The sequence below is a fragment of the Saccostrea cucullata genome, unplaced genomic scaffold, assembly GCF_032062105.1.
Source record: "Saccostrea cucullata isolate Sc308-1 unplaced genomic scaffold, CSIRO_AGI_Scuc_v1 ctg999, whole genome shotgun sequence".
NCBI lineage: Eukaryota > Metazoa > Mollusca > Bivalvia > Ostreida > Ostreidae > Saccostrea > Saccostrea cuccullata.
The window spans coordinates 196,215-212,493 of NW_026933174.1; the positions used below are offsets into that span (position 1 = coordinate 196,215).

The following is a 16,279-nucleotide window of genomic DNA, read 5'->3' on the forward strand; positions in this document are numbered from 1 at the left end:
GGCTCTGGTGTTAGGGCGGGGCTCTATTGATTATATACTAGTGAAAATACATTAAATCTTTGAAAATTTTCTTCTCTGTCTCTGGGTATGAAGCAGATGAACTACCTAAATAGTTATGATGAGCAAGGGTCCTAATCTTGCAGAATTGTGAATTCAAGGCCCCAGGGGGGGGGGCTCTGCTTTTATACTGAAAATGAATCAATTGTTTGAAATCTGCTCCTTTCTATTTATAAAACATGTATTTATTGTTTGATAGGCAATTTTAAGGGTACCTTTTTAAAATTTGTGCAATGTGTGGACCTAGGGTCAGGGGTTTACGTCACAGTGTTAGGGGCACTACTGATTATTGCTGAATATTACTGATTAGTTGGAATGCAATATTGTTCCCCTACCCTGCGTATGGGTATTCAGTAACCAAGCTAAGCAACTGCTAAGTGTTTTGTTATGATGATCAATGGTGCCTCTTTCAAAATTGTGAATGCCATATAGCATCTGGCTTAAAACATGAATCAAATTCAATCACTGGAAAGTTGTTGCATAATGCTCAGGTGACCTATAAGGCCCGTGGGCCTCTTGTTGTAAATATATACATAATTTGGAGTTTACTTTTTTGTTGTTTAGCCCCCCTCCCCCATTTTCAATTTGCTTCCGACGCCGATGTTCAAAAATTGAAATGACAAAATGTATGCAAATTGCTATGAACAGGATTTGAAAAAAAAAAATATTGTGACATACAGACCTATCATAATTCCGAAAATTGTTTTAAATTTTATGCCAATGCTATTGTAATGTTATATATTGAGTTAAGGTTTGTGTCAAGGCTATATATATTTCCTATCACCTATTGGCTCATTTTTCTCATCAGACACTAAGACGGATCGATTAACCACTGGCTAGATATATTTTCCACATATAAATTCATTCCATCTGCCTTTTCACGGAACTCTCACTTTCTGTGAAAATGGTATTATTTTGATACAATCAGTAAAGTTTAATACAATGAATTATCTCTTATCTCAATTACATCAGAAACTACGACAGATCGATCACGTGAGCTGCGTTCAACGTCTGGACTAGCGATGTTTTTCCACATATAAATCCATTTCATCTACTTTTTCACAGAACTCTTGCACAAAAGCTTAGAAATGGTTGCGTTGCAATACGTAATATGTTTACTTTCAATTCTACATGTGACCAGTAAGTTTAACTTTTATTTTATACATTTACATCTGCATGCTTAGAAATGTCTTCTACATAAATATCTATACGTCTGTGAATTGCATATTTTAAATTTACATTGTCTTTAAAACACCAGACTTGTTGCATTGTATTTAAAACACCTGACTTGAGAAGATATTGGTGCCTCGAAATGTTTACCAATAATATATATTAAGTGTTGTTGAGGAAGGGGTGGTAGAAAACAGTTATTTTTATTGTTCAAGGGTATTTTTGTAGCTATCCTTACGTTTTTTTTTTACTTCTGGGATTGTGAATTTACGGGAAAAAATCACATTATAAAAAGAGCACAATTTAAGTATCATAATTGTCTTCCAACACAAATAGACAGATAACTAATCATTCCGATTTCAAATCGATTTGCTTTCCATTCAAGTTTAAGGTAATCCTATTCCCAGGTTGTGAAAATCAGACATTGAGTTATTGAAATGCTCACAAAGATGTCACCTAGTTCTCAAATTAATGAATATTTCTTGTGTTTCTTGAAATTCGATCTTTAATCATAAAAAAATGCAACTTATTTTTTAACAATAGTCTTTCTGGAAAATTTCTTCTCTAAATATCTATTTTATGTTGAGAGGATATTGATCGAAAAACATTTAAAGCTACAAAACATAAAAGCTTTCATCTAGATTATATAATTTGCTACTGTTCCCTTTTAGAAAATTTTGTAACTACGCTTCAAATATGTATTATTGCTTTTTTTGAAAATTCATTTATACAATATGTGTTACCCCTTTTATCTGTTTACCTTATAAAAACCTTAGTTTAAAAAATTGTAATGAAGATGTAAATGACATTTATAGCAAAAACTGAACCTTTCTTACTTTAGTGAATTACAGATTGCTACAATTAACTATCTCGGGAACTTTAAGTTTAAAATTTATTCAATTCGATACTAGCGACGAAACGGTTGGTAAAAATATGTAAATATATAGATTTGTTTGTTTTTTTTTTTTTTTACTATGGTTAGAATCTTTATTTGCTATAGTATTTTTGTCAGGGGTGGTACCAATTAAAAAATAAGAATGCACTTTTAAAAAAAAATGATTTATATTGCAATTATTTTTTGAGCAACAAACTATAGAAGGGTTTAAAGTATAAAAAAAAAAAAAGGCTTGCAAAAAGGTAAACTTTTGAGCATCTTTAAAATTTAAGAAATTGTTAATATATTTTTTTTTAAATTTACTTTTATTTTGCATGATTATTTTTATTACAATCACATTTGTTAAAATATATATATATCAATCCAGATTTCCATGTTTTGTTTATATGATTTGACCTTAAACGTAATGCGTAGTATCAATGCATTCAGATGCAAAACGGATGAAAAATAAAAAAAACAATGATGGATGGATTAATTAAGCGAGCTAGAGCATGTCGAAGGCATATTTATAAAAGTATTAATTTACGCCGTTAAACCATTGATCACAAACGTCAAAATAACTGTTCCTGTAATTAATTTATTTTATATCGAAAAACAGTAAAGGTAACAGGTAGATGCGCCATACCTAAATATTTCCATGGAGTCTTGTACAGTCGGGAATCGGGAAATGACGTCATAACAACGATAACTGCCGAGAAATGGGACAGCGATGAGGACGAAACAGAGTTAAATTTTGAGGATTTCTTCATCCACCCTAGCCCAACGCCACAACAGGCTGGCAACAATGTCACGATGTTAATGGTCAGCAGGTAAGAAGTTTGTGTGATCGATCATCAATGGATGCTTACTCCTCCCAGGCAGCTGATCCCATATCTATAATTCCAGATGTCTTTTTGTTGCTCTTTATCATATTTGTATTGTTTGTGGATTATTAAAAGATCAATCGCTGTTTACAATATTTCCCCTTTAGTTAAAGTTTTTCATTATCCATTTGCATTTCATGAGAAGTTTGAAAAAAGTTTTTTATACAATTGACATGAACTGTGATGTATAAAAATAGAAAATTCAAAAAAATTGAAATGAACATAGCCTTGTGAAAGTAAAGTTTGTTTTAATATCTATGAGACAATCCATGTATTTCTTCTTAACACGCGTAATAAAGGTATATATAATTATATTGTAACATATGTAAAACATATTACAATATGTTCAATGTAAGCAAGACGCGTTTATCAAAATACGAGTATATATATTTTTAATTTTGATTTTTTGACTTTAAGCATTAAAAAGGGGGCATGTACTTTTCTTTAAAGAAAATCTGATTATCTTTTTCATTTTCTTAATAGTGGAGGTTCGGGAAAATGTTATTTTTGTGTGGATGTTTTATGGAGAACAGATCAATACCGGAAAGGTAAATACGCATGGAAAATCAGATAAATCAAGTGATAGAATAAAAACAATACAAATACAGTAATTTTTTTGATGCATATAAAAAAAGAGACTTATTCTATACATTCACAGTACAGGGACTGATCTTTTCTGAAAATAGTCAATTCTTGATTTAAGAATTTCAAACAACAAATAAATAAATGAGGGCTTCAACAGGAATAAACAATCATAAAAAATCCTACAAAATAAATAAATATAAATTATTATAACAGTAACTTGATCCGAAGGGTCGTATCACGTCGAGTTGACAGATGCAGATCATCAGATCAAACGAGATCTGATGATCCGCGCCTGTCAACGAAACGTGATACGGCTCTTCGGAGCAAGTAACTGTTTTAATGATAAATGTATTATATATCCCCTTATAAATAGCTAAATATAGCAAAATAAAGCTTGAAAGATAAATTCTTTAATATTTATCCAAAGAACAAAGGATAATGACAAGGGATTTTTAACGTGCAAGAAAAATAACGTCATGTTTTTGCCTACTACGTGATCAGTTTCAGAGAGTGCTGATATGGATTCAGAAAACCACAGTGTTGTGATCCGGAGAGTCGGATCACGATGTCAGGTGATTGCATAAAATCAACAGTAAAATTGAGTGCTAAACATTAGGTATATAACTAATGAGCATATTTAAGAAATGACAAAGAAACCCTGATATGGAAAAAACAAAAAAGAAAAACTACAACAACAAAAAAACAATGAATGTAAAATCAAAGCAATGCAGACACTGTAGTTGGCCCTCATTTCGTTCCAAAACTAGCCGAAGTTTTTCATTACAACAAGATAGTCCAACATTTAACCTCAGCTGCCATTTTGGAACTAAATTATGATCAACTACCGTATATACATCAAACAATAAAACTGAGATATAATTTAAATGAATATTTTTCAGGTGATTGTATACCTGTTAATGTAGGGTATACTGTTTCTCTGAACATCTCCTGTAGAGCTATGGATCCCTGGTATGGCCTTCCACACACTGACGACACCGTCACCATGTTTAGTGAGTATATAATGCTCTAGCTAGAAATTGTATTACATTTTTAAAAAGTCTAGTGATATATCTACTGAATATCTGAATCACTGATCATCATCGAAGGACACCTCAGAAAAGGCAGGTGTGTTGTATCATTTCAAAATATATTAATATTCATTATTAAAAAAAACATCTTTGGATATCAGAAAGTAGGCGAAAAATGAAAATATATAGAAACGGTTTCTTGTTTTTCATTAAAACGCATGATGTTCGTTTATCATATGATATTAAGTGTATTTATTTCCTTTAATGAAGATCGTGTGAACCATTTGTACATTTAAAAAATCAGGAAAATATCCTCTGCGAAATACGAAGAAATCTTTTCCCTCTCAGAAAGAGATTTTTTCCCCCAAATATATAATGAATCAAATACATGTATAATATCACTAAATAAATGATTTTAAATCTATTATTTAAATCCAAACAGCCATTTTGATTATACATTTTTAAAAGGGGTATAAGAAATAACAAATGATAACTTAGAAAACATGATGAGTGCCTTATAAAATCATTCATTAGATTACACTGTTAATTGTGTTTCGATTATTGCAGGGCGAATTCCACATCGAGTTAACTGCGAAAGTCTGTTTAAAGGACTGTACCAGTTTTCTTACGAGAAGAATAGGGGAGACGGAGATCTGTGACAACTTCAATAATCAAATCAGTGCTTGTCAAGAACCAGGATCCCAATACGTAGGCAACGAAGTTTTTCTCAATGACGTATGCAAGTTGTCCAAATATACTGACGTCAACAAATAAAAGTAAGGAAACATGAGGAGTCAGAAAAATAAATTTAGTTTTTTCTTTTCAGAATAGTTAAATTACTAGTAATAGCCATATATCTCCATACCCCACCATGGAACATGATCCCATCTCTGAGGTTTTGGAGGTCTGTGTTTGTTCTGCTCCAATTTGGTATTGTTTTATGGACTTTTGATCTTAAAAACTTTTTCATACAGTATCACTTTTCTGTCATAACTGCATATACCCTTTTTTTAATGCACGGAATCAATAATTGCACTAAACGATTAACTTTTTTGATTTACTTTCTCTGTGGAAATTTGAATACATAATCTGTGGTATGCTTGGATGTATATAAATGTAAGAATTAAAAGCCAAGCAAAACATATTCATTTACATCAATAGTTTGAGAGACATTTTCGTGATTTACAATCTTAAATATTTCATACAATTACGGAAGTATTGCTTAAACCAAAATAATATTTGTGGTAAACAAATTATAACACGTATTGACTTTTATTCTATAATAGTCACATTTACAGGAAAATAGCATGCATGCATAAAAAATAAATTGTGTTTCAGTAGGCATAATTTAGCTAATTTTGGAAAAAAGTGGTCATGTAGCCTGGTTTTGACTAGACATACATGTATAATTAAATCAATCCTACATCGAATTTGATGTATTTCAAAGAAATTTACTCATTCTAATACGATTTTCTTTTTAAAAAAGAAAATGCTTAGTTTACTAATTGTATAATAAAATGAATGAAATCTGTATTAATTAAAGCCCATTAGAAAGGTTTTGCTCCCTGTGACGAAATATACAAGATTCAATTGGATCTGTGAAATAGTAAAAAAAATCACATCAGCCTGATGTCATCAAAAACAGTTTCAAAAATCCACTTCAAAAGATTATGCAAGTATACTCAAATAGACAGCACTCCTTGGGGATCCGGGTTAGAATAGGTCCTCAGTACCCCCTTGCTTGTCTTAAAAGGCGACTAAATGGGGCGGTCCTTCGGATGAGACCGTATAAACTGAGGTCCCGTGTCACAGCAGGTGCGGCACGATAAAGATCCCGCCCTGCTCAATGGCTTTGAGTGCCGAGAATAGGCCTTAATTTGCAGCCCTTCACCGGCAATGGTGACGTCTCCATTTCAGTGAAATATTCTGGAGAGGGACCTTAAACAGTATACAATCAATCAATCAATCAATCAAATATACAGCCTTAAACTTCTGACCTTGATCTAACTTGATGTTTTACTCAGAGAAAGTAAAGAATCTGTTTATAACAGTCACCATATGTTTAACGAAATAAGAAGTTTGTACTGAGATCTGGCAATAAAATAATGAGCTTATGTTTAATAACTGTTTGCAGTGTTAAAGAGGTGAGATACCAGTGTATGGGCACATGGGATGCTGAACAGAATGGCCGGTTTTACACGTTTGCTGCCGTTTCTGACCTTGCGGAGAGGGAGACTAACCCTAGTTTTGGATTCCAGTGTTTGGTAAAGTCAGAATCTCAAAATCGTATCAGCCCTACAGGGTTTATATGGATCTGCGGGGCTGATGCGGATCAATATCACATCCGTAGTAAATTAAACCTCAAAATACAGTTCTTTGATAATACATTTACATTGTAAACATAGTCTGCACGAATTTGATTACAGATGACATTAAAATCCCAGAAAGGAGATGAGATGCGATGGGTGATGTCCCGTTTTGCTGATTGCTCACGTTTGTATAGTATTGGCGGTGGACCAGTTAGATTAGTACTAAAAAGGGGTGAGTCAATCTATTACAAAACAGACAATTAATATCAAATAACAATTAATTTTCGATTTATTTGCATTGATAATTTACAAATATGTTGACATGTTTTCAGTTGTTGCCACTGAGCACATGAACTCTCGCTGTAATCTGCCGAGCGATCTTGCAGGAAAATGGGAAACCAAGGGACCAGGATTCAAATATGATGTGGTCATAAATGAAACAAATATCCGTTTCCAACTGAACCTAAGGCAATCGAGTTCGTGGATTCTATATTCGCATGTCAGAAAAAATCTGGTACCAGGTACTTAATGGCGCGTGCTATTGCTGGAGAATGGTAAATTCTTAATCCATATGATACTGTTAAACTACTTTTTCTGCGTGGTATTAATTTACACTATGTACGCGTTCATTTTTTCGCGGAAACCTGTCCCATTGAACCTATTATTTGCGTGTTAGGCATGTAGTGTAAGTCTTAGAAATCCGCGAAAATATCTACCCGCGGATTAAACAGAAGAAGAGATTCAGCAAAACTTTGACCTGGTGGAACAAAAACGTTTGCAATACAACAATATTGCAACAATAAACATGAAATTCATGTTTAAAACCGTTAATTTTGGACTATAATACTTTTAAAATTGACAGTTTTTATTTCGAAACAATTTGTGTTATTTAGTACAAATATATCACTTAATTGAAATCTTAAATACACTTAACTAATTGAATGACTAGTGATTCAATAAATGTAAAAGAAAAAATCCAGTGACATCCAAATAAGACATAAAATCCTGTATCATATCTTATGTTTTAGTGATGAGGTCTTTGTATGCATGGATATCGTGCCACAAACTTACAACACCCTTAGATACAGAATAGGTAAATATTTATTTTTCTTTTAGATTTAAAATATAACCTACCTTATTTTAATAGGTGAATAATATATTAGTAAGCTTTCTTAAGATTCAAAATATATTAACCTAGTTTTTTTTATCATAGATTCTTTCGTTTCTTTAGTAAATCGTGATTAAAAATAATCCTTACTTTTTAGGTAAACCAGAAAAAAGTCCGTTGCATATCTTCCGGGAAGAATTAGATATTACCAGAATGTTTAGGGTTGCTTGTCATTGGTTTGATCGTGTAGGTATAAAGGGAAATCAGGCTTATGGAATCCTTAGTCGTAAAGTGAATATCAATTGATATTTACCAAAGAAAGGAGTATTATTATAATATTCTAAAGTACTATAGAATGTGCCCGGAGTCCAATCTAAGTATGCAATAAATGTGTTTTAAAGCGTGTTTATTGAATTGGGTTTTTTGTGAAAATACAATGAAAGGGTTGTACATAAACAAAGATAACGCACAATCTCTCAACTCCCTGCTTATTCAGGAGTATTCCCTCAACTCATGATCCCTCATTTGCATTGTTTGAATAGAATGTTGAGCTTGAATATGGATCTTTATATGCATTTATTACATGCAATCAATGGGATTTATGAATTTTGTTTATTATATAATGGAATGACAAAAATTATGCAAATTGCTTTTTTTTTTTAATAAAAAAATCATTTTAACATAAACGATATTAAAAAAACGAGATTGTTTTTGGTTATATTATCTTTTTTGATGCCAAGACTAATGTAATTTCATAAATCCAGTGTTTTCTACTGAGTTAAGCTCATTGTCAAGCTCAGTGTCAAGGTTAAAGTTAGAACTGCACAATTTCTAAGAAATGACAGATTTTGTAACATGTGCACTTATAAAAATCTGTATTTTTTTCATTGTCAGGCTCATTGTCAAGATTAAGGTTAGAACTGTACAATTTCTAAGGAATGACAGATTTTGTAACATGTGCACTTATAAAAATCTGTATTTTTTTCATTGTCAGGCTCATTGTCAAGATTAAGGTTAGAACTGTACAATTTCTAAGGAATGACAGATATTGTAACATGTGCACTTATAAAAATCTTCATTTTTTCCTAACTATTCAGGGCATTGATTTACAAAAGAACTTAAGACTAAGAGCGTGTAGCTTTGCTTGTAACGTTCTACTTGACATAAAATGAAAATTATTTTATTTTTTTTTAAGGAATACTTAGAACGATGTTTTAATAATATCAATTTTAAAGCCGCTTCATCCGAAACAGGCACATATTATCTTAAACATTAAAACTACGTCATTACATAGATAATATATAAACATAAATTATAAGATTGATTTAACAGCTTATCACAACAATCCTAACATGGTAGACATAGATCAAAACCCTTATTGAAAAACAGAAGTTCCTGATGGGAAGTTTAGATCTGTTGTGAAGTCACCTTTGAAAAAAATAAATTTATCGGTTATATCTAATTATGAAGAGAATTCAAACCCGAGTACTCTTTTTTCCATTAGTAGAAGCCTAAGTCATAATATATCTTTTAAAAATTTAAGAAATTTATTGAATATAATCCATAGTAATTTTCATATTAATGTGCATATTTAAAAAATAAAGGAAAATCAGATATTTTTTAAGATTTTTGAAAGGAAGTTTAGAAACAAAGGCTAAAACATTGCTCGTGTACAGGTATAAGTACTTTGTTGTGAAAAAATGCTCGGGTTTGTTCCTCATTAGTTAAACATGTAAGCGATTAATTCAATTTTTTAAAGGAGATTTCACGCGATATCAACATAGGATTATTTTTTTTGTGACCTAACTTTTGAATTTTGACACCTTTTAAAAGAAAAAGACTTTGGGGATATAATTTGACAAAAGTTGAAACAATTTATGAACAATTATTTTTCAAGAAGAAAAACGATTATATTTTTAAGCGATTAGAATCGGACTTAGTGGCTTTAAAGAGTAATTAGTTTGACGAAATTCTACTATCATTTGAAGTTTTTGGTCTTATAAGTCGAACGTTTTTTTTTTTTTTGGTAAAACGGGTCCCTGTCATTTAAATGGAGCATCAGTTCTGAAAATGATTGCGCAACAAAGAGAAAGATAAGAAATAAAGGAAAACATTATTCAAAATGAAATGAAACACCAAGACAAATTTATCGTTCAAATTTATGTTTAAAAAATTCTAATCAAAGTTTACAATTTTGTGGCATAATTCACGTACCAAGTTTAATGAGCGTTAAACTTAGTCGCCAGTGCATGTTAATTTTCCAACATTGATTGCATAAAGCCATATATTAAGCACTTTACTCAAACAAACAGCAGTAGTTTGTGATTTTACATCATGCCTGGTGCGTTTATGCCTTTTGAGGTCATGTTTTCTTTTAGCATAGCTGAAGAACCGGAAAGGGGAAGTACCCCCAATAATTTTGCGATAAATGAAATTCTATAGCAAACATAGTGGGAGGGTATAAAGTAATCGAGATGTCCGTCCGTCTCTCTGTACATCCGTCCGTCCTTCCGTCTGTTACGTTTTGGACACCCATCTCTTATCTGCAGTTTCTTTTTCTTCCCAGGGCTTTTTTACACGCTTCGATACGCAACGATTCCCGTTTTTTAGTATGTGGGTTAGATACCGTGACATTGATTGAGTAATTAAGTACATAAGCTATTTGTAATTTTATCTCGGACAAAGACATTGCAAAATTTAAATATTTATTGTTCATTTAATACTGTTCTTATATTCATATATTTCATTCACATAAATTTTGACCAATATCTTACAATTGCCCACTTGACATTTGGTAAATTTTTAAAGAATTATTGTAACTTTAACATCCAACATAAAACTGGTCTTAATTTGATACAATCAGTGAAGGCTATTACAATGAATTATCTATTAGCTCATTATATCATCAGAAACTACGACGGATCGATCATGGGAACTTTGTTCAACGACTGGCGACGCGATATTTTCCACATATAACTTCATTCCATCTGCTTTTTCACAAAACTCTTGCACAAAAAAAGCTTAAAAATGGTTGCGATGCAATATGTTTTATGTTTACTCTCAAATCTACATGTTACAGGTAAGTTATACTTTTATTTTGAAAAAGTACATCTGGATGTTTAGAATTTAACATTGTCTTTTAAAAATCTTGAAAAGTCATTGGTGTCTCGAAATGTTTACCACTGCTCCATAAGTACTCAGACATGGAAGGAAGTAAACAGTAATTTTTATTGTTCAGGGATATAATTATTTTGTAAGAAACAGATATTTTTTTCATTTCTAGGATTGGGAGGTTACGAAAAAATGATATTATAAAAAGAACTTTATTTGAATACTATAGTCTCAAAACACAACTTGATATATAACTATTCATTCAGATTTCAGATAGATTTCCTTTCTGCTTGTCCAAGATTGATTTTTTAAAATTAAATTCAAATCATTTAAAACGATAACTTAAGAACATGGTATCTATCTGGAGGCACTATCTATTGCATTTAACAATAATCACACAATTTCCTTTATTAAATACAAATTTCATTTCATGAATTCAAAAATGGGGGATAATTGGGTCTTCTGGCATTACATTAGAGTACAGTTTTTGCAGACATATTTTTCTATCAATCTTCTTGCAATTTGAAAATTTATATGATGAACATAAACTTAATATGTTATTTTACAAATAATATTCCATCCTGAAATGTACACTGGTTCAATTTCATTTTAATATAATTGTATAATCTTGTTTCCTCAGCAGATATAGACATATATTTAGTCGGTTTGTTCATTTTCCAGTTTTGGAAAGCTTTATATTCTCTAATAGTCAACATGAAATTTGATTAAAATTACAATTTTCTGATTTATTTTTCTGCCTTCAATAATCAAAAATGTTTTAAAGCATTTATCAAAGAAGAGGCTTGCAGAAAGGTATCATTTTGAATATCTTTGAAAGTTAGCAAACTACGAGTATATATTGATTTGAAATTTACTATTTGCATTACTATTTTTCTTACCATCAAATGTGTAACATAATTATCAATCCAGATTTTTATTTTTTGTATGTATTATCTGTCATTAGATATAATGCGTAGTATACATGCATCCAGATGCAATATGACCGGGAAATAAAACAATGATGGATGAATTAATTATGCAAGCTAAAGCATGCCGAAGGCAAATTTGTAAAAGTAATATTTTATGCCGTTAAAAACTTCTGAACTGATTACAGATGTCAAAATAACGACTTCTGAAATGAATTTTTTTTCGAAAACAGTTAGAGTAAGAGGTAAATGCGCTATATCTGACTATTTCCATGAAAACTGGTACAGTCGTGGCAGATGGGGAGATGACGTCATAACAAAGATAACTGCTGAGAAATGGGACAGCGATGAGGAAGAAACAGAGTTAAATTGTGAAGATTTGTTCATCCACCCCAATCTAGGGCCACAACAGCCTGGCAACAATGTCACGATGGTTATGGTCAGCAGGTAGGGGATGCTTAATTCTCCAAGGCATCTGATCTCATCCCTGGAATTTACGCCTCGTCCAATATGGATTTTTTTAAAGACCCCACATATTTCCGTATTACCCCTCTAAGTGTCTACATAGCTAATAATGACGGATGGATTAATTAAGCAAGCTAAAGCATGCCTACGGCAAATTTTAAAAAGTATATTATATACTGACGGACTTTAAAAACGCAACACCTAAAAATATTTGGTATTTTAAATTTATTCATATATCTTATAAACAAATTATTTCTTGTATACATTCAACCATGTTCAATGTTCAGTATTCTTTAATTTTCAACATCATTTTATTCACAAAAGGGGTACAACAGAAAAGAATGTCAAAGAGGGGTGCGTCAAAAATGTGGTTTTGGTCACTAATACCGTGTGTGGCCTCCATTGGCACGGATTACGGCGCGCAGGCGACGTGTCATTGACTGGCAGACACTTCGAATAGTCCTTTGAGGAATATTCTGCCACTCCTCCAACAAAGCTCTCTCAAGTTCCTGTGGGTTCTGAGGCTGAGGCTGGCGTCTGCGCACACGTCTACCAAGCTCGTCCCACAAATGTTCAATCGGATTTAAGTCTGGAGACAAAGCGGGCCAATCAAGGACGTTGATGCCGTTCGTTTGCAGAAAATTTTGCGTTAATCTTGCCGTATGTGCGCGCGCATTGTCCTGTTGAAAAATAAGCCTGTTGGCTTGTCTATGCTGATGCAATAATGGTGCTAAAACAGGCTGAAGAATTTCGTCTATGTACCTCCTGGCAGTGAGAGTTCCGTTCAATATTACCAGTTGTGAACGAAAATGGTGGTTTATCGCACCCCAGACCATGACGCCACCCCCTCCAAATCTGTCGCGTTCAAGTACACAATTGTCCACAAAACGTTCATGTAAACGACGGTAAACTCGACATCTGCCGTCTGCATTGCTAACATTAAACTTGGACTCATCTGAAAATACAACCTGTGTCCAATTCCTGCGTTGATTCAGATTCTGCCTGGCCCATAGCAATCTGTTACGTCTGTGATGCTGCTTTAGTTGTGGCCCTTTGTAAGGTCTTCTGCACCGAATCCCATGGCGTTTTAGTATTCTAGAAACTGTTCTAGGATGTATAGGCCTCCCATGACGTCCAATAATATCCCTCGCCGTGGTCGCAGCTGCCGTAAAACGTTCTCGCAAATGACGTTGGCGTATGTACGCCTGTTGACGCGGTGTTGTCACACGCGGTTGACCTGGTCTTGGACGATCATTTATTGATCCTGTCTGATGAAACCGATGCAGCAACCGGCTAATTGTACAGGGATGAACGTTAAAGCGCCTTGCAACCTCCCGCTGACTAACGCCTGCTTGCAGCAGACCGAGTGCTCGATTTCGCATTTCATTATTTAACCGCGGCATGGTCTTTATTTTGATTTCTTCTGTTAGTGGTGACTATACTTTCATCGACAAAGTTGAATGATCACGACAAAACCCCCTTTTCACTTTTCCATATGTTTTTAAAAAGGCCCGAATATCTCGTGCAATACTACTCACATCATGTAAACAACTAGCACAGGTAAGTCAGGTAGTGGAATTTAAAAATCAGCACTATATATGGTGAACGAAGATTGCAATAAAAGTTTTCAATATTTTTTGAAAAATAATTATAATGAAAAAATATGTGTTGCGTTTTTAAAGTCCGTCAGTATACTATTAATTACTAAACTGATCGCAGATGTCAAATCGACTATTCCTGCCATGAATTTATTTTTATTTATTCAAACGGTTAGAGTAAGAGGTAAATGCGCTATGCCTGACTATTTCCGTGAAGTCTGGTACAGGCGTGGCAGATGGGGTGATGACGTCATAACAAAGAAATCTGTCGATAATTGGGACAGCAATAAGGACGAAACAGAGTTAAATTGTGAGGATTTGTTCATCCACCCGAACTCAGGGTCACAACAGGCTGGCAATAATGTCACGATGTCTAGTAATATATCTACTGGACATCTTAAAAGGACACGAAAGAACCACAAGTATTCATATGTAAAGGTACACTGTATCATTTGAAAAATGTAAATATTCATTATTAAAAACATCTCTGGATTTCACAAAGTTGGCGGAAAACGGAAAATATATAGAAACGGTTTTCTCTTCTCTTATTAAAACGTATGCTGCTCCTTTATATGATACTTGGTGTATTTATTTCCTTCGATGAAGGTCGTTGGAACGGTCTGCAAATTTTAAAAAATCCGGACAATATCCGCTGCGAAACGTTAAGGAATCTTTCTCTCTCAAAAAGAAATTTCTTCCCAAATATTTTGTTGTATTAAATATAATTGCACTGGATAAATGATCTGAAATCGAAATCCAAATAGTCATTTCGATCATAATTTAAAAACAAATGAGTATAAGAAATAACAAATGATAACTTAGAAAAGATTATGAGTGCATTTATAATTATAAGATCTTTCATTGGATTGCACTGTGAATTGTGTTTTGATTATTGCAGGACAAATTCCACAACCACTTAACTGCCAAACTATGTTCAAAGGATTTAACCACTTCACCTATGAGATGGATCAAGAAGGCGAAGGAATCTGCGACAACCCTGACAATCAATTCAAAGCGTGTCAGGAACCAGGATCCCCATACGTAGACAATGACGTCCTCTCTATGACTTAAGCCAGCTGTCCCAATGTACTCGCGTCAAAGGATAAAGGTAAGAAAACAAATTCAGACAAAAAAGATTACTTTTTTTCAAATAATTACATTACTAGCAATAGCCATATTCCTCCATACTCCTCCATGGCACCCGATCCCACCTCTGATATTTTGGAGGCCCGTGTTTGCTCTGCTTCTATTTTGTATGGTTTAATGGACTTTTGATTTTGAATACTGTTTGTTAACTCCAAATATGTTTCATTCAGAAAAAAATAAAGAATATGATTATATCAAGCATCATAATATTTGATGCAATAAGAAGTATGTACGAAGATTTGGCAATGAAATATTTGCACTTATGTGAAGTAACTGTTTGCAATGTTATAGATTTGAGATATCTGTGTATGGACACATGGAATGCCGAACAGCATGGTATGGTTTACACGTTTGCTGCCGTTGTAAACATTCTTTGTTTGGTGATTTTTTTTCTGATGGAAATTCTCTCTCTCTCTCTCTCTCTCTCTCTCTCTCTCTCTCTCTCTCTCTGCTTACAGAATTTTTGCATATGCGATAAGGCGATAAGTCTGACGTCACAAAAGCCGTATCAGCCCTGATATAGATCTGCAGTGCAAATAAGGATCAATATCACATGATACGTGATAAATTAAACCTCAAAAACAGTTCATATTATGATAATGCACATACATTTACCTTACAGATGACATTAAAATCCCAGAAAAAAGACAAGAATCGATGGGTGATGTCTTGTTTTTTTACTGATTGCTGACGTTTGAATACGAGGGGCGTTCAATAAATAATGTCATCAGCTCCATGACATACAACATAGAAATCATATGACATTAAGCTTGACTTTTTCTAATTATTGAATCTTTAATGAATTGATAACAGTTTATGTGACCACTTTAAATCGCATAATTTCATTGTGGCAAGCTGGAAAACAAGGGCTACTCGAGACACTGCGTTAAAAATGAATGGTCAAGAATCAGTAAATTAGAGTAAAATTGAACGCGTCATAAAAGCTGCTGTAAAACTTGTTAATTTCCCAAACATATATTAACTGGAATATGTGAAATTTACAGCAACTTATGTCTAT

The 16,279-nt window shown here is 33.0% G+C and overlaps 1 protein-coding gene and 1 long non-coding RNA gene across 2 annotated transcripts in view; both read left to right on the top strand.

Moving 5' to 3' along the window:
- The first annotated feature begins 1,120 nt into the window (after positions 1 to 1,120).
- Positions 1,121 to 16,279, top strand: part of LOC134237464 (uncharacterized) — a 48,951-nt gene continuing 33,792 nt past the window's right edge. The window contains exon 1 of the mRNA XM_062719551.1: positions 1,121 to 1,197. Within this exon, the coding sequence (XP_062575535.1) occupies positions 1,146 to 1,197 (52 nt within the window). The 5' untranslated portion in view covers positions 1,121 to 1,145. The remainder of the gene's footprint in view (positions 1,198 to 16,279) is intronic.
- On the top strand, positions 4,480 to 8,276 carry LOC134237480 (uncharacterized). Its single transcript, XR_009985832.1, has 7 exons — positions 4,480 to 4,580; positions 5,166 to 5,374; positions 6,741 to 6,862; positions 7,025 to 7,139; positions 7,240 to 7,461; positions 7,936 to 8,000; positions 8,173 to 8,276. It is a non-coding gene; the product is annotated as an uncharacterized LOC134237480 (long non-coding RNA).